Source organism: Hylobates moloch, unplaced genomic scaffold (genome assembly GCF_009828535.3).
Source record: "Hylobates moloch isolate HMO894 unplaced genomic scaffold, HMol_V3 SCAFFOLD_18, whole genome shotgun sequence".
NCBI lineage: Eukaryota > Metazoa > Chordata > Mammalia > Primates > Hylobatidae > Hylobates > Hylobates moloch.
Window position 1 is genome coordinate 34,142,343 of NW_026652293.1, and position 25,540 is coordinate 34,167,882.

Below are 25,540 nucleotides of genomic sequence, written 5' to 3' on the forward strand. Positions count from 1 at the left end.
TTTTTTTTTTTTTTTTTTTTTTTTTTTTTTGCGACGGAGTCTCGCTCTGTCGCCCAGGCCGGACTGCGGTGGCACAATCTCGGCTCACTGCAAGCTCCGCCTCCTGGGTTCACGCCATTCTCCTGCCTCAGCCTCCCGAGTAGCTGGGACTACAGGTGCCCGCCACCACGCCTGGCTAATTTTTTGTATTTTTAGTAGAGACGGAGTTTCACTGTGTTAGCCAAGACCTCATGTAGTTTATACCTTTCCCAAACTGGGAAGCTCATTCATTTCAATACATTGATTCTTCCAGTTATTTACCTGTGTCTTGCTGAAAAATAGAAATCTTTGTCTCCAGTAAAATAAACTTAGGTGGGGAATATGACAGCCTTCTCCATCCCCTTGAACTCATATTATGTTTAAGGGAAACACAAAAGCTAAAACTCCTCGGAGAGTTTTAGTTTAGTTTAGTTTTATAAGAGGGATGGTTCTTGGATCTGAAAAGAAAATATGTCCACATAATCACAATCTATATTCTCTTTCAAAATCTTTCCCCTATTGTCCTGTAAGAAACCCAGAAAGTCATCAGCATTCACATTATGCTAATGCCTTTACCCTGTCAATGTCAAGTAAAATATAGAGACTAATCTCTAAAATCAAAATGTTTATTTGGGAGGAAATAATTGCAATCAGGGCATACACACAGAGCAGTAGTCTTCAGTATATTCTGAAGAACAAAGAATAGGTTAGAGATTTTATAAAACCAGGAAATGTTACAAATTGGCACCAGTGAGGTTTTGAGGCACTGACAAGACTGGTAAGTGAAGGCTGGGGGCAAAATTGGTTTAGAGTTGCCACAGGTCTTTTCAGTAGCTATTAGATACAACTGGTTTAGGTTACAGCAGTCAATTTCAGCTGCCAGACTTGCAGAGGGACTGCATTTTTGGAGCGATGTTCTGTGCCCTGAGTGTTTTCTCTTACCCTGGCTTCTCACTGTGTTTTAGTTAGGTACCACAAGAGTGACCCATTTCATATGATCAGCTTTCACAATCCTGGATCTCCCCTTCCAAGCGTGCAACCTGAGGTTGTGTGGTTCGTCACAAGGCATGCTATCTGCTTGCACCCCCATGGCCCAGAATTTCCTCTATGTAATTTTTTTTTAAAGAAATGGGGTCTTGCTCTCTCTGTCACCCAAGCCGGGGTGCAGTAGCATGATCATAGCTCACTGCAGCCTCAAACTCCTGGACTCAAATGATCCTTTTGATTCTCCCACCTCAGCCTCCCCAGCAGCTGGGACTATAGATGCGTGCTACTGTGCCCGGCTACTTTTTTTTTTTTTCTTCTTGAGATGAGGTCTTGCTATGTTGCCCAGAGTGGTCTCAAACTCCTAGGGTCAAGAAATCCTCCTGCATCAGCCTCCCAAGTAGCTGGGATTATAGGCATACACCACCACACGCAGTATGTCTGTATATCACACTGGACTACGTCATGTGATGGCGGGAAAATCTGGATGTAGTGACGTGATACAGGGCATGCTGGGATGGGATGTCACTCAGTGCATGAAGAATTCATACTCAGGGCAATGTATGGTGAAGGAAAAAAGTAAAAAAAAAGCTGAAAGAAACCAATTACAAAATAATGTAAACTTTTGGCATAGTATCCTGAATTTTTCTCCTTTCATGAACTGTTGTCTCCATGTGGCATTGCTGGAATAATATACAATATAGGAGAAATATCATAGATTCTTTTGAGCTGGAAAGAACCTTAGTATTAACATTAAAGTTCATTGAAAACATTGATGATTCTGTGCTTTCTGTGAACCATATAACTTTTACACTTAAATGCCACTGGAGCCCATTTAATTCAGTGAGCAAAAATATACTGACTGCATGGTCATCTACACAACTTTTTTTTTCTTTTTGAGACAGAGTCTTACTCTGTCACCCAGGCTGGAGCACAGTGGCACGCCATCTTGGCTCACTGCAACCTCTGCCTCCTGGGTTCAAGCGATCCACCCTCAGCCTCCCAAATCACTGGGATTACAAGCATGTGGCACCACGCCCAGCTATTTTTGTATTTTTAGTAGAGACAGGGTTTCACTATGTTGGTCAGGCTGGTCTTGAACTCCTGACCTCAAGTGATCTGCCCGCCTCAGCCTCCCAAAGTGCTGGGATTACAGACATGAGCCACTGTGCCTGACCCATCTACTCAAATTTTTAAAATAAATAAATAAATAAATAAAGGGAGCTTTGGGTTGATATTCCTGGATTCTTGCCTCCACTCTGCCCTAGCTATTTCTATTACACTAATAGGGTACTCTCTGGCCTTCAGTTTTCTCATCTGAAGATGTAATAAATTAGACCAGGTTCTGATATCTCATACAGCTCCCTAAGCTTAATATGGACTGCCTGACCTCAGATGAGACTGTTAGCAATATTAATTAACTAGGAAATATGAACTATTATGGCAATGGGACCTAACCAGCTTAGTTGCTGCTACTTATGTGTGACTAATTGCCTGCTACATCTGTTAACAGTCTTGGATCATTGACCAATTTAATTTGAAGCAATTAATTATATAAATATGAGTTCCTTGTGTTTACTTTCATTAAAATTATATCATGACAAAAAGAAAATAGATATGTCCAAAGTTCTACTCCTGGCCTGGCATGGTGGCTCACACCTGTAATCCCAGCATTTTGGGAGGCTGAGACAGGTGGATCACTTGAGGTCAGGAGTTTGAGACCAGCCTGGCCAACATGGTTAAACCCTGTCTCTACTAAAAATACAAAAATTAGCTGGGTGTGGTGGTGCACACCTGTAATCCCAGCTACTCAGGAGGCTTAGGCAGGAAAATCACTTGAACCCAGGAGGCGGAGGTTGCAGTGAGCCAAGATCACACCACTGTACTCCAGCCTGGGTGACAGAGCAAGACACTGTCTCAACAACAACAACAACAACAATAAGAACAACAAAATTAAGTCCTACTCCTAGCTTGATGTATTTTTAATTAAAAAAATTTAAAAAGAAAATAGATATAAGTCAAGCCACATGGTCTTGCTTCAAGTATAAGTCACATATGGTTCTCATGGTAGTCGTGAACTTTCTCCCCCTCATCTTTATCATAAATTTAAAAATTCGTGGGGCCTATACACATCTGGCAGTTCTGATCATATGGCCTTCAATTGAAAAAACTTGAGTACATTTACAATTCTATGATTTACTGTATGATTAAAACAATTCTATTATTTACCTAAAACAGTAATGTAAAAGTGAGTCTTTTGAAAACTTATGCCTAGTTATATATTTAAATTTGAATTGATTTGCTCTTCTTCCTCTTTATTGTAAAACAGGAATTTAGTGATCGACAATGGCAGAAAAAATCTTAGAGAAGTTAGATGTCCTTGATAAGCAAGCAGAGATAATCTTGGCCAGAAGAACAAAGGTTTGTGAAGTATAAGCTACAATTCAGTTTAATCATTATCAGGCTAACATTTCAAATTTGAATAATTTTACTTTTTAGCTAATGATACATTAATATGATATAAACTAATTTGTAAAAAGCAGCTAATTATACTGGTTGAAAAGGTAATGTATACAAATATAAAAATTTTATTGCTGAGTAGTATTCCATTATATAGATGTACAAAGTTTCAACGAATCATCCAATGAAGGGCTTTTGGATTGTTTTCACGATTTTACTAGTAAAAATAAAGCTGCTTAAAAATTAAAATAAAGCTGCTATGGACATTTGCATCCGGGTTTATATGAACATGAGTTTCCATTTCTCTGAGGTAAATGCCTGAGAGTGTGATTGCTGGTGCGATCTTTCTCTTAGCTTTAGCAAGATCAAAGCCACAAGATTTGGTTTGAGTTCCCCCAGTCCAGTGGGTTTCTCCTCCCTGCACCTCAGCCCCGAAACCACCTCCAGGAAGTAAGCTGGGCTATTGGAGGGTGGACCTCAGTTATTTCCCTTCTTTCAGCGATCTGTCCTACTCTGTTTTCTAATAGCTGGGGGCAGTTGTCTTCATATATTTTGCCTGAGCTCCTAGTTGTTGAGAGCAGGAGATTAATTCCCATAGTGCTTCATCTATTGGCAGAAGCAGAAGTCCCCCATATCCTTTGGTTTTGCTTTCAGGGTTTTCATCTCTTTATTCTTTTGTGCTAAGCTCTGAGATAATTTTTTAGAGAAAACTTTCGGCTCCTTTACTTACCTTTTAGCTGGATCCTTTTTCTTATTCAATACATTTGTATAAGGATTTTAACAAAGTCCTATTTTGATTACTTTCTTCACTCTATTTCTGGCTCTCACGACTAGAGGAAGATTGGTGTGATTCATCATGTGTGTGGCTACAGGAAGAGGAGCAGACTGGAGGGACATGCCTACTGTGGTTCCAAGAACTCTATGTATCTAAATATGTAGGTCTTTCCTTAAATTCTGTACTTTAGAATTAGGAGAGAGCCTTAATAATCCTCAAGTCCTACCCCCACATTTTACAGATGGGAAAAGAACGACTCAGGTCACACAGCAAAGGCATAAAAACAGTTGGTGCACTAGACCTCCAATTTTCAATCTGTACTATTTTTTCATTATTGCCTGCCACCTAAATTCTGTGTGTGTGTGTGTGTGTGTGTGTGTGTAAAGTGAGATTTTTTTTTCTTTCCACCTAAGATTTTCCCCATATAAAAAGTACTCTTTTTTTTTTTTTTTCCACTTTGGCTTTGCTGCAGATAAACAGGCTTCAGAGTGAAGGAAGAAAAACGACTATGGCTATACCCCTGACATTTGATTTTCAGTTGGAATTTGAAGAGGCTCTTGCTACATCCACATCTAAGGCAATATCAAAGATCAAAGAAGACAAGTCACGCAGCATTACAAAATCAAAAATGTAACTATCATAACCACCTTAAATTTTCGGTTCAGAATTTGTTTGTTTGTTTGTGAAACAAGGACTCACTCATTGCCTAGGCTAGAGTGCAGTGGTGAAAACATGGCTCACTGCAGCCTCAACTTCCCAGGTTTAGGTGATTCTCCCACCTTGGCCTCCAGAGTAGCTGGGACTACAGGCATGCACCACCATGCCCGGCTAATCTTTTGTATTTTTAATAGAGATAGGGTTTTCCCATGTTGCCCAGGCTGGTCTTGAACTTCTGGCCTCAAGAGATCCACCCACCTAGGATTCCCAAAGTACTGGGATTACTTACAGGCATGAGCCACCTCACCTGGTCCAGTTCAGAGTTTTAAAACATTACTTTATATCTGTCTTAGATTGTGCAATGTATATTAAATGAAAGTTTTATGGCATATTTTATAAGGGTTATGAGTTAAAATATACTAGATTAGCTTTCTGAATATTCCTAGTTTATAAAATATTTATTATGTATAATATTTTACTAGTGTAGATGGTAATTACAATTGTGAATTTTTAAAGGAAGGCTTTTCTTGAGCTCAATTATATTGCCCCAAATTAATGTCAGGATTTATTGCAAACTTTAACTGATATGCTTAAGAAAAAGTCTGCCTAGAAAACTAAGTAAGGCAATTTCTCTGCACACTTAAAAGGGATAGTCTAAATATGTCATAATTGGTCTTTCACTGTCATTTAGTACATGCATAATGCTATAAAATTTTTCCAAGCACATCAGAATTGTAAAGGAGCATTCAGAAAAAAGAAGTACAAAGATGTGGAATCAACAGAACTTCAAATTAATTGGACATTGGTGGTAGTGTGGATACTGTCCTTATCTCATTTATTCTAGGTAACAAGTTTTCCTCACTTGTTCTCTGCCTAAGTACAAAGCACTACTGTGCACCCAGTTACCAAGCCCAAAAGCTCACAGTCGTCCTATTGAATGGGGTACATTGTGATGAAGAGCACAGGCTCTGAAATCAGACTGCTAAGGCTTAAATCCAGCCTTGCCACTTGTTAGCTATGTGACCTTGATTTTCACGCATAGTTTAGATAGGCAGCAGCTATGACACTATGCACTAGGCAGCCCACATGAGCACTATGACATTTGTGGGCCGGGCATGGTGGCTCACGCCTGTAATCCTAACACATTGGGAGGCTGGGGTGGGCGAATTGCCTGAGGTCAGGAGTTTGGGCAACGTGGTGAAACCCTGTCTCCACTAAACATATTTAAAAAAAATTATCTGGGCTTGTAGTCCCAGCTACTTGGGAGGCTGAGGCATGAGAATTGCTTGAACTCGGGAGGCAAAGGTTGCTGTGAGCTGAGATCATGCCACTGCACTCCAGCCTGGGCAACAGAGCAAGACTCCATCTCAAAAAACAAACAAACAAACTATGACATTTGCATCTAAGACCACTCCTACTTTCTTACATTTTCATGTAAGTATTCTGATTAAGGCCTACCACCTGATTGTCTCGAAGTAGCTTTCTTCATGCAGCAGTTTTGTGCTATTGCTCAGAGTGAAACAAACTTTTTTAGCCCAATGTTGTAGTGCAGTTTTACAGATGAAAAAACTAAGTCTGGGTGAGGTTAAACAATTTGCACAAGGTCACACAGCTAACAAATTGCAAGGCTGGATTTGAACCTTAGAAGTCTGATTTCAGAGCCTGTGTTCTTCACCACTACTGTACCCCATTCAATAGGATGCCTGCAAGCTTTGGGTCTTGGTAACTAGGTGCATTGTAGTGCTTTGTACTTAGGCAGAGACCAAGTGAAGAAAAGGAAATTGGGGTGGATAAGAGGATCAAAGTGAGAAGGGCTGGGATTTATTTCATAGATGTTAAGTTTTAGATGCCCATAGGCATCTAAACATTCAGGTAGGGATATCTGGAAGAAAGCTGGACAAACAAGTCTAAATCTAAAGTAAAAAAACCATTATTTGTGTAGCTAATATCTGTCATTTTCATGTAAGTATTCTGATTATGGCACAAAATACAACTCACTCAGATTTTTGTTATTTATGATTTACCAGGATATCAGAACATGTTTCCATGTAGAACTGTAAAATAAGAAAAAGAGTTTGTTTCTAGCACAAGTAAATATGTATCAGTAGTTTATATAATTTAGCTTTATCGCAAACTTCTTACATTACTACTTTATTTCTTATGTAGACACAGCCAATAATTCTGCTTCCAAATAATTTATAGAACTATCCATAGTGAAATGGAATATTTTAGAAATACACAGAAAAACATTGCATAAAATGGAAGCTGAGAATGTGGAGAAGGGAAAATGTATGTCATATTATGATTTTTATATTTTATATTTACATATTATGTATGCCTTTTTGTAGCAGTATAGTATATGGCTAATGACTCATTAGACACATTTAAAGGTAACATACAATGTTTTATGGCAGTATTTCCCAGGATGATACTGTTGCTATCCCTTTCCTGCCTGATAGGATTATTTTCTAAATAACTTATACAGGCATCATTACCTTGTGTTACTGACAGTATAACCCATCAATAACTGAGTAATGCTCCTTTTAAGTGTAACCAGGATGACTGGGATGTTTCGGGCTAGAGGCAAAGTCAGAGTCTTAAGTATAAAAAACAAACAGGCACATATTTCTAAGATTCAAAGACCAAGTAAATTCTGTTTGATCAATATTCGTATGTCCGACACCAGCAAAAACCATGTGTCCAACACCAGAAAAAAAAAAGTACATAAAACATTCAAGAATTTACACAAGAAGTAGGGTATAACTCTAGCCAAAGGAAATAAAATTTGTTTGAAATAATTGAGACAATGATCTTGAATATGTAGCTAAGTCCAAGCAGCAGCCTATCTAAACTGTGGCATCTGCATCTAAGACCACTCCTATCTACTACCTGCCTGTCTCTCAGTAGCTTTCCTCATGCAGCAGTTTTGTACTATTCCTCAGACTGAAACAAACTTCCTTAGATATTGGTGAATTCAACCAAAAGATACAGTTCCTAGTAACACTCATAGTTTTAACACTCCCTGTATAATTTTTGTTTAATAAAATGGAATGCTTGGCTGGGTGGCTGTGGCTCACACCTGTAATACCAGCACTTTGGGAGGATGAGAAGGGAGGATTGCTTGAGCCCAGGAGTTTGAGACCAGCTTGGGCAACATAGTGAGATCCTGTCTCTACTGAAAACAATTTTTTTTTAATTAGCCAGGCGTGGTGGTGCACATTTATAGTTCCAGCTACTTGTGAGACTGAGGCAGGAGGATTGCTTGAGCCCAGGAGTTCGAGGCTACAGTGAGCTATGATCACACCACTGCACTCTAGCCTAGGCAACACAGCAAGACTCTATCTAAAAAAAAAAACCCGAAATACAACTCTTTAAAATAGCAAAACACAGTAATTACTTGCTATATTTAAAAATATAAGAACCCAATTAATTTATGCAAAAATGAAGAAATATAACAGATGTTGTAAATTGCTGTTTAATTCTCTGGACATATCAATCATTGTTATTTTATGTAGTCCCCTGTGGGTCTCTGTCTATTACCTTTTTTTGTTGTTTAGAAGCTTATTGTATTATCTCCTCACATGCCTGGTTATTTTTTATTGAGAATGAGACAATGCCATTGTAAAAGTATAGATATTTGAAGCTCTAGATGGTTTCTTCTCCAGAGAAAATTTGTGCCGGCTTTTGGCAAATGACTAGGCTAGGGGCATCAGCAATCCTAGATCGGGTAGAGATGATTCAAAACTAGACTTCTATTCTTTAGAGGGCTTGTCTGTGTATTGCTCTCCATTAAATAGGTTACGAACTATAAACCTTTGGGGTCCCAACCCAAGTCCGAAGGGTATTCTAGGACCTTTCTTCAGTGGGCGCTGAATTTCAGTTTTGTTCCCATAGGCCTATAAGTTTGCTAAAAGCAACACAGGGCTTTTTGATCTCTCCTGCTGATTTGGAATTGACAAACATTCAGGTCCAAATGCCATTCTTACCTGAGCTTCACTCTTCTTACAGCTCTTGGCTCCTCAAATCCTTACTGCTTTGGGAGCTCTCGGGTATACTCAAATATTTTGATATTTTGTCCAGCTTTTCTAGTTGTTCTCAGCGGGATAGCTAGTCCAAACCACCAGCTTCTATCTCCAGAAGTGGAACCCAAACTGCTATTTAGTGTAATAGAGTTGACCCTTGAACAACACAGGTTTGAACTAATTGGTTCCATTTATATGTGGGTTTTTTTCAATAAATACATTCAGGCCTCCATATCAGTAGGTTCTGCATCTACAACCAAACACACACTAAAAATACAGTATTTGCAGGTTAAGAAACCACGTATATGTGGAGGGCCAAATTTTATTATTCAGGGGTTCCATAGGGCCAACTGTGGGATTTGAGTATGCTGAATTTTGGTCTGGGTACAGATGTGTTTTCTTTTCTTTTCCTTTCTTTTCTTTTTTTTGAGATGGAGTCTCTCTCTCTGTCGCCCAGGTTGGAGTGCAGTGGCGTGATCCCGGCTCACTGCAAGCTCTGCTTCCCATGCCATTCTCCTGCCTCAGCCATTCTCCATGCCATTCTCCTGCCTCAGCCTCCTGAGTAGCTGGGACCACAGGCACCCGCCACCACACTCGGCTAATTTTTTTGAATTTTTAGTAGAGACGGGGTTTCATCATGTTAGCCAGGATGGTCTCAATCTCCTGACCTGGTGATCCGCTCGCCTCGGCCTCCCAAAGTGCTGGGATTACAGGCGTGAGCCACCACGCCCAGCCTGCAGATGTTTTTTCAAAGCACTCCATGTGATTTTAATACACAGCTAGTGGTTTAAGAAGCACTACTACAGGCCTCTTTATTTCTCACTCCCTCAATCAAAAGATCCCAATATGACAGCCTATTTGCCACTCATTCACTACAAATGGATCGTCTCTGTCACTGTCTGATATTACCTGAGACCGAAATAGCATGAGCTTCTGAGATGTGGAAGGAACCTATGCTTGCCATAAAGAGTAGTCAGAGAAATCACGGATCATTGAAGGGGACTCTTATTTGAAGGAGGGAGATGAAGCCAAACAATCAGAACAGGTGGCTCCTAATGAGTCTGACTTCATGGAAAGAACAGAAGAAAACTTTAGACAGTATGTCTCTTAAGGATAGAAATAATCAGGGGAAGAAAAAGGACATTAAAAATAAGCATTTCTGAATCAAAAACTACAAAGAAAAATTAAAAATAGAATACAAGCTGAGTATGGTGGCTTACACCTGCAATCCCAGCTACTCAGGAGGCTGAGTCAGGAGGACTGCTTGAGACCAGCACTTAAAGGCTGCAGTGAGCTATGATTACACCACTGCACCCCAGCCTGGGTGACAGAGTAAGACCCTGTCTCAAAAAAAAAAAAAAAAGAGAAGAAAAAAAAGAAAACTTAAAAAAAAATAGAATATTGGTGAAAACTGGGTCAATAATGTAGAAGACCAAATAGAAGCACAATCTAGCAAAAATACAAAAAAAATGGAAGTCATATTGAAAAGAAACATTTAGTATGGTTTTGGGATACTCAATATGTAAGTATGTCCTTAATACATAAATTAGAAGAGAGAGAAACAGATGGTTAGGAAATAAAGTAATATTAGAAAAAAAATGCCCATAGTTTGAAGATAGACTTGAAGTTTCAGATCAAAAGGGTCATCAAGTGCTAAACTTATGGTAAAATTACTTAATTCCGAAAAAACAAGTTCATTACAAAGGAAAGGAAATAAAATCAGTTTTATAGATCTCTCTGCATCTCCGAGGCTAGACAACAGTAAATTATTTTCAACTTTTGAACAGCATGGCAATTGAGGAATTCTCTGTTTGTATGAAACATCATTTATGTATGAGAACAAAAGAGATTTTTTTTGGACATGAAAGGTTTTAGAAAGTAATCTACCTATGTATTTCTTTTTTCTGAGAAAATTACAGGGAAGAGTATTTTCCCAAATTAAAATTAAATATGAATAAAATAGAGATCCCAAGCTGGGTATCTTATTACAGAAAAAATATTTTTAAAATTATTCTGTGGTGCCACAGTGAAAGCTCTGGGATTCTTTCTCAAAGCAGCTTTCCTATAAAAACATAAAACATTCCAAAGAATTTCCAGTGAAGTAATCCATAAGCAATTACCAGTTGGGAAGGGGGAGCTTTCAGAGCAACCCCATGCTTCCATCTGAGCTTTACCCTTCCGGTGGGTTTCTTCCCTTTGCATGAAAGTGCCATTTCTTTTTTTCTTTTTTTTTTTTATTGTACTTTAAGTTTTAGGGTACATGTGCACAATATGCAGGTTTATTACATATGTATCCATGTGCCATGTTGATGTGCTGCACCCATTAACTCGTCATTTAGCATTAGGTATATCTCCTAATGCTGTCCTTCCCCCCTCCCCCCACCCCACAACAGTCCCTCCCCCTCACCCCACAACAGTGTGATATTCCCCTTCCTGTGTCCATGTGTTCTCATTGTTCAATTCCCACCTATGAGTGAGAACATGTGGTGTTTAATGACCCGTCCCAGTGATGAGCAGTCACCTTCCTATAACTCCAGCCTATGCAACTCAAAATCAAGGCCTTTATCTATATTTCTCTTAGTTCAACTAAGACAGGGTATAATTTCACAGGGATTTTTTTTTAATGTAAGAACAAAAACGGGCAGAGGGAAGAGGGGATGAATTTTTTTAATGCAAAAGGACAAACCAATAAAATTCACAAAAAACAAATTTATGATCTTATACTAGTGAGCCCACCAAAGTTATAATTCCAAATTCTATTTCTCATTTTCTATGAGAACCTAGAGCTAGGAACATTTTTTTCCCATAGGTTATTGGGGCACAGGTGGTATTTGTTTACAAGAGTAAGTTCTTCAGTGGTTATTTCTGAGATTTTGGTGCACCCATCACCTCAGCAGTATACATTGCTCCCTATTTGCAGTCTTTTATCCCTCATCCCCTTCCCACCCTTTCCCACAAGTCCCCAAAGTCCATCGCAACATTCTTATGCCTTTGCGTCCTCATAGCTTAGCTTCCACATATCAGTGAGAACATATGATGTTTGGTTTTAGGGACAAAATTTTTATTCCTAGCTCAGAGAACTGGTGCAGAAGATGATAATCTGTCTGCTCCTTTTTTTCTTTTTTTTTCTGAGACAGAGTCCTGCTCTGTCGCCCAGGTTGGAGTGCAGTGGCGCAATCCCGGCTCACTGCAACCTCCCTTTCCTGGGTTCAAGAGATTATCCTGCCTCAACTTCCAGAGTAGCTGGGATTACAGGTGTTTACCCCTGCGCCTGGATAATTGTTTATATTTTTCATAGAGATGGGGTTTCGCCATGTTGGCCAGGCTGATCTCGAACTCCTGTCCTTAAGTGGTACACTCTCCTTAGCCTACCAAAGTGCTGGGATTACAGGCATGAGCCACCATGCCTGGTCAATATGGATACTCTTGTTGTTGAGTAATTAATAGTCCTTTGTCTCTGATCCAAGAGCCTCATATCTTCTGCCAGCATTGATGAAACTGTGGCAGGCAAACTTGTTAGCTCATGAGTAGGGTCAAATCTCGGACTCTTAGTGGTTTTTAACACCTACTTCTAGGGAAGCTTAGGAGTAGAATAACTGATACTTGAATCCTCCTTAAAAACTGGTAAAAGTAATTGTAGCTCTGTCCTCCGTGACTTATAGAACACCCTTATCCATGTCCCTGTCAGCCTAGAAGGAAAATTTATATCCATTTTATCTATCCTACAATTCTATCTGCTTCTAGATAGCAGAATTTATAATTTAGTTATACCTCAGCCAAATAAAAAAAACTTAATCTATATAATAAAATGGAAACTTTAAAAAATATGACAAGGGACTATATAAACTAGAAAAGAAAGTCAAGATCAATTGAGGACAGGATTTGTGTATCATTAATCTTATAAATCAAATGTTTAATGCTTAGTTTTTAATTCAATACATTGCTTATAAACCATGTTAAGTATGCATTTGTTGGAGGACTAAAAAAAAGAAAAGCTATCAATCTCCCAGTATGTTCACCAAACTTTGGCTTTCCTCTCATAAGCGAACTGAACTTTTTTTTTTTTTTTTTGAGGTAGAGTCTTGCTCTGTTGTCATCCAGGCTGGAGTGCAGTGGTATGATCTCAACTCACTGCAACCTCCCTCTCCCAGATTCAAGCAATTCTCCTGCCTCAGCCTCCCGAGTAGCTGGGACTACAGGCATGTGCCACCACACCTGGCTAATGTTTTGCATCTTTAGTAGAGATGAGGTTTCACCATGTTGGCCAGGCTGGTTTCGAACTCCTGACCTCAGGTGATCCACCCGCCTTGGCCTGCCAAAGTGCTGGAATTACAGGCTTGAGCCACTGCACCCGGCCTAGCACACTGAACTTTTAAGAGTACTTGGGAAACTTAGTATGTTTAACACCTCCCAAAAGAATGTTAAAATGACCACAGTTTGCAAAATTGAAGAGAAAACAATGGCAACCTAAAGGGACAATATTGGTAATGAAGAAGAAGCTATAGCCATGGATATGGAAGACATTAAAATAATTATAATGAATGCTTTGTGTAACTACATTGCTTTGACACATGGGTGTAATAATGGATGAACTTTTGGGAAAATATGAAAGGGAAAAATCTCAACAAAAAAGAAAACATAAATAGATCACTAACTGTAGAAAAATTTGAGGAAGCAGTCAAAGAATTCTTTTACAAAAGTACCACTTGGAAGCTGTGTCAAGGGTGAGTTTCTTTGTAGTTTCAAAGAACTATTTAAATAGTTTTGGAACACAGACAAAGGTGGAACAGTTCTCAGTTCTTTTTTGCAAAGGTAGATTTGATCCTTAAGTCTGACCACAAGAATAGAAAGCAAATATAGATTTTTAAAGAAATATAAAATAAAATGTTAGTTTTAACTATTTCATTGCTTATTATTGATTCAGGGATATAAAAACATAAAGCAGGCCAGGCATGGTGGCTCACATCTGTAATCCCAGCACTTTGGGAGGCCAAGGTGGCCTGATCACCTGAGGTCAGGAGTTCAAGACCAGCCTGGCCAACATGGTGAAACCCCATCTCTACTAAATATACAAAAGTTAGCCAGGCATGGTGGCAGGCTCCTGTAATCCCAGCTACTCGGGAGGCTGGGGCAGGAGAATAGCTTAAACCTTGGGGGTGGAGGTTGCAGTGAGCCAAGATTGCACCATTGCATTCCAGCCTGGGCACCAAGAGTGAAACTCCATCTCAAAAATAGTAATAATAATATAGCAGTTTTATATTTCTCTAATTTCATCCTGATCACTTTGGTTATGAAAAGTCTGTCCAACTTAGTATTTTGATCTCACCCCTCATCATGGCTTTCCCATCCCTATACAAGCCAGTCTAATGACACTGGGGGAGCTGAAATGGAGAGGAGTATGGTCAACAATTTGATTATTCCTGTTCCCTCAACTGAGAGTAGGAGGTTGATATGGCCTTCTTCTAGCACGACTCCTCCTCACTCTTCTTCTAATTTCTTTTTTCTCTTATATGGGTACAGTGGTGTGCTAAAGCCAGCTCCTACCAATTCATTAGAGCTGCTTGTTGAATTTTCAGCAATTTTGTGAGATGTTTATTAAACACTCACCATTAAAAATTAAATTATGTAAACTGAAAATTCAATGGCATACTAAAAATAAAGATAACACTCAAAACTCATCACTTCCTAATTATTGTACATTTTACTACTATCCATGGTTTTGAAGTTATTTACATCTACTATATCCATATGGTAGAAATTTGTATAATAGTATGCTACTACACATCTCTTCCAAATTTCACATTTAATTATATCACATTGGTAGAAATTGACGACGGGAGTATTTACACCACAGCAATTGGCAAACACTACAAATCAAGGCTTGAGTCGTTGTCTGTCTAGATTTAAGAAAGTGAGGAAGAAAATGTTAATGATGAAGATTAAACTTAAAAGTAAGTCTTACCAAAAAAAGTATGCCTTACCTATAGCCGTTATGCTTTGAATAGCATGAAAAATAAGGAAATATTCAAAAACTATTATTTGATTCAGCAAAGAAGTAGCTTATGCCATTGATGAATGAGTAAAATTCCACATTAGAACTACACCCAAAGGCAAGGTTATTAAAAATTTACCAGCACATCCTCCTGTATAGGAGTAAAGGAGGAGGGAGAGAGAAGAAGACAAAATTTCTTATTTCTTTCTGGACACTGTTTCCAACTTTTCCCTTAGTCATCAATCATTTTCTGGCCAACTTTAGTCATACAGAGCACATATGAGAGATCCTCAGAGGAACCCATTCTCCAACCAAGGAGAGCAGCTACAACTCTTCAAATTCTCCATCAACTCCTATACTCTCCAATATACTCCACAATTTCTTCTGCGAAGGATCCCCAGGCTTGCAGTCAGCAATCTGGGTAGAGTATCAGCAAATTGACCCAAACACAGTTACTACCTCAGTATCCATTTGACCCCCTACATTAGTCAGTTCAAACTGCTATAAAGAATACCATACCCTGGGTGATTAAATAACAGAAACTTATTTGTCATAGTTCTAAAGGCTAGGAAGTCCAAGATCAGTGTCTGGTGAGGACACTCTTCCTACTTTGCAGACAGCTGTCTTCTTGTATCTTCATATGGCAGAGAGAAAGAGACAGATAGCACCTCTCTCATGTCTTATAAGGGCACTAATCCAAATCATGAGGCTACACCCTCATGACCTAATTACCTCTTAAAGGCCACACCTCCCAAAACCATAACTTTGGGGTTTTAGACTTCAATATATGAATTTGAAGGGGGGATGCACATATTCAGTCTGTAGAATTCCACCCCTGTCCCCCCTAAATTTACATCTTTCTCACATGGAAAATACATTCATCCCATCCCAATAGATCCAAAAGTCTTAACTGGTTCAGCATCAACTCTAAAGTCCAAACTCTCATCTAAATATCATCTAAATCAGATATGGATGAAACTTGAGGTAAGAGTATCCTGAGACAAAATTTCTCTCCAGTTGTGAACCTGTGAAGGCAAACAAGTTGTTTGTTTCCAAGCTACATTGATGGGATAGGTGTAGGATAGACATTCTCATTCCAAAAGGGAGAGATAAAAAAGAAGGGAGAAATGATAGGTCCTAAGTAATTCTAAAACCATGCAAGCAAACTCTATGAGATCCTAAGGCTTGAGAATAATCTCCTTTGGTTCAAAGCTCTGCCTTCTAGATTCACTAGACTAGTGGTCCTGCCTCCAGAACCCACTCAGGCAGTGGTCTCACCTCTGAAGCTCTGCCTGGTGGGAGTTGCACACCCATGGCTCCACCGGGCAGGGGTCTTACCCTTTGAAATAGAAGTGGAGGCAGCCCTGTCCCCTGAGCACATGCCCTCTGGGCCTGTTGTGGGAGTGGCATCCCTCATCATCTTTGAATTGCTTTTGAGGTCCTTCTTCCCTTGTCTTGAAAAATAGTGCACAGTTATAGCTGAACAGCTGCATACAGTAGCTCTATGATCTGGTCCTGTAGAATTTAAGAAGTTCAACAGTTTTCTTTCATTTTGTCCCACTTTCTCTGTTTCCCTTAGTCCCAGCTGGCAGTGTTTCTGCGGGTATAATCCCATCTCTATTCCTGGCTTCTCTTGAGATGGCTGATTTGGTCCTTGGTACACATCCACCCTGACCTCCCTATCGAACAGTCAAGTTACTATACCTTTAGTGTTCTCTCCTAAGCATACTTTTTCATTTTTTTTATAATATGGGCAGGCTGAACATTTTTCAAATCTTTGACTTCTGGTTCCTTTTTCCTTAACAATTTCATCTTCAATTCATTTCTTTCCTCTTGCATTTTACTATAAACATCAGTAGGAACCAAATCACTCCTCAACACTTTGCTTAGAACTAACCTCAGCTAACTATCCAATTTCATTGCCTGCAAGTTCTACATTCCACAAAATGCTAAAACACAAACACAATTAAGCCAAGTTCTTTGCCATTTTATAACAAGGACCACCTTTCCTCCAGTTTCCAATAACATGTTATTTATTTCCATCTGAGAGCTCATCAGAATGGCCCTTACCGTCCGTATTTCTACCAACATTTTGTTCATAATTATTTATGGATTCTCTAAGAAAATGGAAGCTTTTCTCTTTTCTTTTTGAGCCCTCACCAAAGTCACCTTTAATATCTCCTTCATGGCAATGTCAGCATTTTCTAGCATGCACTTCCAAACTCTTCCAGCCTCTACCCATTAACAAATTCCAAAGCCACTGCCACATTTTCAAGTATTTGTTACAGCAGCACCCCACTGCTCATTACTAATTTCTGTCTTAGTATGGGCTGCTACAACAGTACACCATAGCCTGGGTGGCTTAAACAACAGAAATTTGTTTCTCACAGTTGTCGAGGCCAGGAAGTCCAAGATCAAAGTTCCAGCAGATTGGGTGTCTGGTGAGGGTATTCTTCCTGGTTTGCAGACAGCTGTTTCTTTGTATCTTCATGTCATGAGGAGATAGAGAGAAAGGCAAATAGAGAGAGAGGGGGAGAAGGAGTTAGACCAACTCTTCTTAGAAGAACACAAATCTTTTTCATGAGGCTATACCCTCATAACCTAATTATCTCCCAAAGCTTGCACTTCCAAATACCATAACATTAGAGATTTAAGCTTCAGCATTTGAACTTGAGGGGGATACAAACATTCAGTCCCTAGCATTTCCCCAGAAACTCAAGTATCCTGGCCATGCCAAACAGTGTGGTGCAGGGTGCCTACTTTACTTGCTTATTCGACTCACTCCAAATTTGACATGGGGCAAATCAGCAAGTGTGGTGTCTAACAGATGTGCAACTGAGGAAAAAGATGCCAGTCTCTATGAGTGATTCTTTGGGAATTCCCTCATCAGTTTTGTGGAGGAAGCATCCCTGCCCCTCCCACATTGAGAAAAGAGGAAAAAGCCACAGCAGACCCTAACAGGTCAATGACTCACAATTCTGATATTTTTCTTTTTTCCCTCACCAGTTTTCTTTTATTTGAAGGCCTAAAATAATCTCTTGCTCCAAGTATTGGTGGATCTTTGTAGAATACAGAGTATGTATTGCTCGTTTTTACTCAGCTGTGGAGTAAAAAGTCACCTGGTCACCAATTCTAAGGCAACGGAATAATTGCCACTCAACAACTTATTTTAACAAAATGAAATCCAACACTGTATTAAATAAATATCACTCCACTATGACTAAGTGGAGTAAATTTCGGGAATAAGAAAGAGTATCCTCATTTATCTCTATGACATTTTGTTGATCACTTTCTAAACTTTATTTTACATAATTCTTACAACGATCCCTTGAGGTAACTGTTAACCTTATTTGACATATGAAGGACTGAGATTCAGAGTATTCAATATTCTATGGAAGTTCACATAGAGTCAAGATGCAAAGTAAGGTCTAACTTCAAAGCCTATGCTCTTTGGTTCACCACAAGGAAATTCATATCTGAATATCTTTATATACTCTGCAAATGAATTTGAAAAAAATACTTTAGCAACATAAGTATTTTTAAGATAAGGATAAAATATTACCTCCTTAACAAGACTATATAGCCAGCATCATCCTTAGAAACCCTTGACTCATTCTCATTCAAGTTAGAAACAGAACAATGCCCATTCTCATTAGTATACTACACTCTTCTAGAAGTCCTCCCCAGTGATATTAAATAAGAACATAAGATACATTTTTTGAAAGGAACAGATAAATTATTTTAGGGAGATTACATAATTATTTATTAAAAGAGAGAATAAACTGAAAACCCTTAAAAAGTATAAGATGATAAGAATGTTCAACAAAAATTTACCAAAAATCTTATGCATTCAATAATTTTTTTTTCTTTTGAGACAGAATATCTCTCTGTCACCCAAGCTGGAGTGCAGTGGCACGATCTGAGCTCACTGCAACCTCTGCCTCCTTGATTCAAGCAATTCTCCTGCCTCAGCCTCCCGAATAGCTGGGACTACAGGCGCATGCCACCACACCCAGCTAATTTTTGTATTTTTACTAGAGATGGGGTTTCTCCGTGTTGGCCAGGCTGGTCTTGAACTACTGACCTCAGGTAATCCACCCACCTCAGCCTCTCAAAGTGTTGGGATTACAGGCATTAGCCACCGTGCCCAGCCTATTAGGCATTCAATGAATATTAAACATATACTATGTACCAGTCATGCTATAGGTGCTAAAATACCACAGTGAATAAAACACATAAATAGTGTGCCCTCGGAGTTTACAATCTAGGATAAGATGGGGAGAGAGATAATAAACTAAATAAACAAATCAATATATAATATAAATTTTACCAGTGATGAATGCTATGAAGGAAAATATAGTAAATTGAGGGAATTAAAATCCACAGGGATTACTATTTTAGATGGGGGAAGTGGGGTGGGCTGGAAAGATCTTTCCGAAGAGGTGGAAATGTGAGTGGAGACTGAAATGAAAGAGTAGGCCACATCAACCCCTTGTAGGGAGAATCCTACAGGCAGAGGAAAGAGCAAGGTCCTTAAGTGGAGCCTAAATTCCTTTCCCTGAACCAAACAGCTAGAAAATTTGCTCAGCATTCTTGTGGAGCTGAGAGGTGAAGGGGTATGCAGAGAGTGGCCTGGAGTGGCATTCAGTGGAAATTCTGCTACTTAGAAATGAGAACTGGGGGAAAAGTTTCTGTCTGTTAGGGAGCATTTTGAATTTTCATCAAGTCTGATAGGAAACAGTTGAAGGAAATGATAGTCACATTTGTATTTTACAAGTGTTGCTATGGCTGTATTGCGAAGAGAATGTTGAGGACAAGTGTAATAGCAGGGAGAGCAAACAGAAGAAGGCTAGAGACATATGGAAGTGGTTCAGATGAAAAATAAAGGGGTCTTGGATTTGGATGGGAGCAATGAGGAAAGAGGTGTTTGGATTTGGAATCTATTTCAAAGAAAGACACAGTATTTGTTGATAGGTTGGGAGTGAAAAAAGAGAGAAAGAGAAATAAAAGATGTCTGCAAACTTTTTGGCCTAAGCCTCTGGTTGAATGGAAATGGGGAAACCTGGGTGAGGAGAAGATCAGGAAGGGGGTGGTGGAATCAATAATTTGGTTTTGAATATGTTAAGTTTGAGATACTTATAATTAAGCTAAGTGCAGGAGTCATGTGGGCAGTTGGATATATAAACCTGAAGTTCAGAGAAGAGGTTAGAGTCTGGACTATAAATCTGGGACATTGGCCTATAGACAACAGTTACAGTGTGGGACTGGCTTATACCAACTAAGGGTGAGTATCTGAGGTCTGAGGGTTGAGTCATGGGTTGTTCTAGCATTTAGAGGTCAGAAAGAGCATCAATTATGTAATACTATTAATTTTCTAATATACCATAACTAGCCAGTTAAGGAATTTAGAGGAGGATAATTTGTCTTTACAATAAATAAATGCTGTGATCCTTCCTAGTATCTGAATTCCCTAACTCTATGTCCCACCACTTTGATTCAGGTCCAGTAATGTCCTCAATGTCTCATTGAAGTGAGCATATTTTTTCCAGCATATTTTTCTGAAAGGGTTAATCAGCCTGTGAATAATAGTTTCTTGGAGTGCCCTCAATCCTATCACAACAGCAAATAGTTTTCTGTCCCCCTCTACTTTAAATGACTAAAACTAATATTTTCAGCTCCTATTTAATCAGTCCAATGTTTCACACTTTGGACTATGACAACATTAACATAACATCCACATCTGTATAACTAGGACTTCACATTTCTCCAAATTTATTTTTTAGATTTATTTTGTAATTTTTCTCATTATTTTAATTTAAATTAATTTTTATTTATTCCAGGCATGTCTCTTTCAAATGTGAGCCTGAACCTAGAAAGAGTAATTTTGAAAAGTCAAATTTAAGACCATTCTTTGTTCAAACAAATGTAAAAAATAAAGAAAGTGAGTCAACAGGTAATGGTTTGTGTAACATATTTAATTCTTTGATTTATTAATGGGTGCTTTATTTATTTTATTATTTACTGATGTGTGTCTTAAAAGTTCTTGATAATTTGATCTCTGTCAAAAGCATTTCCATGAACTATAAAAAAGAACTTACTAAGAAGAAGAGATGTTAAATATCAGAATGGACGATTTATACAATTCACAAAATAGGAATATATTTTTATGTTTATAGTGTTAAGTGTTTTTTTCTTCTAGAAAGAAAATCTCTGAGTTTCCTTTCAGCTCAATGCTGAGAATTTCCTTGTTATTGTTTTTTAAAAGTCAAGTACGAACAGCTTGCTTAATAGAAACTTACTTTCAAGTTAGAAATTTTAGGAATCTGGCTAGGTGGGCGCCATGGCTCACGCCTGTAATCCTAGCACTTTGGGAGGCTGAGGCAGGTGGATCCCCTGAGGTCAGGAGTTCGAGACCAGCCTGGCCAATATGGCAAAACCCCATCTCTATTAAAAATACAAAAATTAGCCAGGTGTGGTGGCACATGCCTGTAATTCCAGCTACTCAGGAGACTAGGCAGAAGAATCGCTTGAACCCAGGAGGCAGAGGCTGCAATGAGCTGAGATCGTGCCACTGGACTCTAGCCTGGGCGACAAGAGCGAGACTCCTCAAAATAAAAAAGAAATTATAGGAATCTGTGAGCTAGGAATCAGCATTATCAGTTCTCAGAGAATTTGAGCGTTTCACGTTGCCTTCGTTTTTCTCTCTCTCTCCATTATCAAACAATCATTCAATTGCATAATTCTCACCAACCTTCTTAACTGAGGTTTCTTGACTCCACATCACCCCATATTGCTTAATTTCCCTATTATGCTTCATAACCTGATTTCTCAAAGGATTTGTTATACACATTGTTATTTTATTTCTCATGATTCACTTTCATAATGTCATATTTCCTTATGTGTCTTATTATCTTTGAATGTGTGCTGGACACTATTTGGAAAATTATTTATAGGAACAATTTGAGAACTAGGGTGATGATACCTTACTCCAGAAAAGATTTTTTTTTTTTTTTTACTGTTTATGCCAGGTATCTGGAGGCAGTACTTGTCAGAACATACCAAAGCATTCAAGGCTTCACTTCCCCTAAAACATCCAGGTGGCAAGCTTAACTATTCTAGTTCACCCTTTTGGGTCCCAGGTAAAATGAATAGGTGTGGGGTTTTTTTGTGTGGTGGGGGGAAGGGAAGTGGAGAACATTTAAATATCAAAACTTTGGACCTTTGGTCAGCTTTTTGTTTTTTTCTGTCTCAAGTCATGAAGCTTCCAAAACTTGATCTTACTTTCACATCACAAATACTCTCAGGGAAAAAGTGGCTTGGCATGTTGGGCTTCCTTATCTGAGTTCTTATCTTCTCCTAAATTTAAGACCAGGGGTCCCTTATCATCTTTTAAGTCAATGATTCTCTTTAGACTTTAAAAAATATTCCATCTAGGCTTTTAAGGTGTTTTCAGCAGAAGTGCTAGTACTCATTACCTGGCCTTCCACAATGGTAGCAAAAATCTCTAATCCATTTTCTTTCCTTAAATCATATACTGATCTTTGTAGGCTGATCCTGATTAAAGCCTCTTCAGTGGATTCTCACTGTACTTAGTATGAAACTTGTACTCCTTACAAAGACCTGGCCAGGCACAGTGGCTCATGGCTGTAATCCCAGCACTTTGAGAGGCCAAGGCAAGTGGATCACTTGAGGTCAAGAGTTTGAGATGAGCCTGACCAACATGGTGAAACCCTGTCTGTACTAAAAATACAAAATACAAAATTAGCTGAGTATGGTAGTACACACCTGTCATCCCAGCTACTTGAGAGGCTGAGGCAACTGCCAGATTGCCTGAGAGGAATATATGTTTTCCCCTCTGCCTAGACACACTGATACTCTACTTATGCAGCTTACAGCTCATTTGCATATTTTGGTTAAATGTCATCTGCTCAGAGAGGCCTCCTCTGACTACCCTATCAACAATATAACTCTTTTATGGTTCTTCCTCACCAAAGTGTGTTTATTTCTGTTACAGAATAAATTTCAATTATTCACCCCTTGGTTTTTTGTTTTTTTGGTGGTTTTCTTTTTCTGACACAGTCTCACTCTGTTGTCCAGGCTGGAATGCAGTGGTGTGATCATGGCTCACTGCAGCTTCGACCTCCCTGGGCTCAGTAATCCTTCCACCTCAGCCTCTTGAGTAGCTGAGACTACAGGCACACCACCACACTCAGCTAATTTTTGTACTTTTTTTTTAGAGACAGGGTTTCACCATGTTGCCCAGGCTAGTCTCAAACTCCTGGGCTCCAGTGATCCACCTGGCCTGGCCTCCCAAAATGCTGGCGTTATAGGTGTAAGCCACTGCACCAGTCCAATGTCTTGTTTTTTTTGTTGTTGTTGTTGTTTATTTTCCATATTACCCACTAAAATGTATGCATCATTGGGCAGGAGTCACAATTCCAGAGTCCATCAGTGTCTGGAATATAGTAGTTGATCAACAAATAACTGTTGATTTAATGACTACCAGACTCCATATTAAATTTGTTACATCTATTATCTCATTTAACTCTGAAAGTATGTCTATAAATGCTATTGTTTCCAGTTAGCAAATGAGGAAAGTAAGACTCATAGATGTTAAGTAACTTTCCTATGGCTATGGCTATGTAACTCACACAAAAAGGTGCAATTTGGACCCAGGCTATCTAAGTCCAAAGTTTGTATGCCTGACCCCTGCACCATACTGACTTTAAGAATATCCATTGGATGATAATTCAGATTAACAAAACTCATAACTGAATATGAGAGAAGTGCAGGCAGAAGGGACTATTTCTATTTCTCTTTTCAAAGGAATTAACCAAAATATTTTTTGAATAACACATATGATTCTATTTTATTTAGAAATCCATCATTTTCCAAGACAATATAGCTTTATTGTATAATAGTAAATAATTGAAAGTTATAGTCTGTTAATAGAAATTCACTTTTAGGGCAAATTATTCTAAAATAGATTTAGCTCTAACCATGTACAAGCAATGCATATGTAAGTAAATAAAATTATTCATTTACATTTCTTAAAAGTTTACTGCAGTGGAGAAAATGGTTGATTGGGTTTAATTAGAGGTAACTTAATAGCATGGAAATACTTATGTTTGTTTCTTTAGAGCCAGTAGAAGAACATCTAAAATCAAGATCTATTAGACCCTATCTTTATCTTAAGAATACAACTGAGGTAGGTGTGATTTGTATACTCTATAATTACTTAATAGAAATTCAAATTAGTCCTAATAATTTTATATATGCTCCTACAAATCCAAAATTCAAGTGAATTTTAGGATTCAAAATGATAACATGTTAAAGTGATTTCATCTCTGATAGTATGTAAAGTTTTATGTATGGTGACAGTAGAGAAGGTAATATATTCTTTGTTGGAGATATTTCAATACAGTAGAGATTATTGAACATGGTAAGGACTAGCACTTACAAAGTCAGTTAAGACAGAGCATCATAAAAAACATACATGTATAACTTAAACATTCAAATTTATCAAATAAAATATATATCAATTTGTTAATCTTTTAATGTGTAACCAAGACCTTTTTTTGAGCATGCTATGTATGGTGGTTCATCAAATTACATAATTGCAATAGCAACTACCACAAACAGGTTTGGAACCAACACTATTGACTCCTGATTATCACTTAAGCAGAAGTGATTATGCTGGGCAGGCTGAAGAGTGACTAGTCCTGAGCATTCAGTGTGCCTTGGACATCATTCAGTAGTTTTTATATAGGGAACTATAGAGATAAATTAAATCAGAGAATTAGCAAGGGAAAATCACTTTAGAGAGTCTCTTAGGTATTAATTTTTGTATTATATATATATTATAAATATATAAAGAAATATGGAGAAATACAGACTTAGGGCCATAATTAATAACAAATTTTTGTTGCATATTCCCACATTTTATAATTTAAAAAATATTAAAAGGATTATCAGTTTTATCTTCATCTACATGGTTTATTTAATTTCGTGTTTTATTTAGGTTCATGGTTAATAAAAGTCTCCCAAGATGTATATTACAACATAACATCACAATCAGGTTACTCATCATAATACATTTGCTAGCATCTTATGTAAAAATTGTAAAATTTGAGTTTTTTAAAAATAAAAATATACATGTGATATTTTAAATGCAAATAGTAGAGAAACACTAATAAGAACACACACCCCTTTCATTCTCTGCTTCCTCTTCTAATTTCCTCTTCTCAGAGGCAACCAAGTTTAACCTTTTTGGATTTCAGTACCTTATAAGATTAACTCCATATTTCTAAAGAATGAGTTTCCGCTGCTGATTTTAATTTATTAACTTTAAACATTGTCTACTGAAAATCAATAACAAAGATTGTTTATACCACTCTGCATCCTGCCACTCCCCATTTTCCTCTTCTGGATCTTTGATAGTTACTTTTTTCGTTTCTTCTATTGTTAATTTTTGCAACTTGAAATAATATATCTAACATTTTCCCATTATTTTTAATCACTAACTCCTGATTCCCCTTTATATACAACGAAGATCTTAACAGTTTTATCCTGTCTTCCAACTGTCTTCCACACTTCTTCCCTAGGTCAAGTATATATTTACTTTTACATTTT

The 25,540-nt window shown here is 38.2% G+C and overlaps 1 protein-coding gene across 3 annotated transcripts in view; it reads left to right on the forward strand.

The window, feature by feature from the left end:
• The window catches only part of CUNH1orf141 (chromosome unknown C1orf141 homolog), a 65,234-nt gene that overhangs the window by 5,960 nt on the left and 33,734 nt on the right, over positions 1–25,540 (forward strand). For 2 of the 3 annotated variants that reach the window (XM_058430731.1, XM_032136910.2), the window contains exons 1-4: positions 3,349–3,423; positions 4,710–4,867; positions 20,749–20,861; positions 24,049–24,116. In XM_058430731.1, coding sequence (XP_058286714.1) covers positions 3,349–3,423; positions 4,710–4,867; positions 20,749–20,861; positions 24,049–24,116 — 414 coding nt within the window. Of the gene's footprint in view, positions 1–3,348; positions 3,424–4,709; positions 4,868–20,748; positions 20,862–24,048; positions 24,117–25,540 lie in introns of those variants that run through there. The other variant, XM_058430732.1, reaches the window with a different exon arrangement.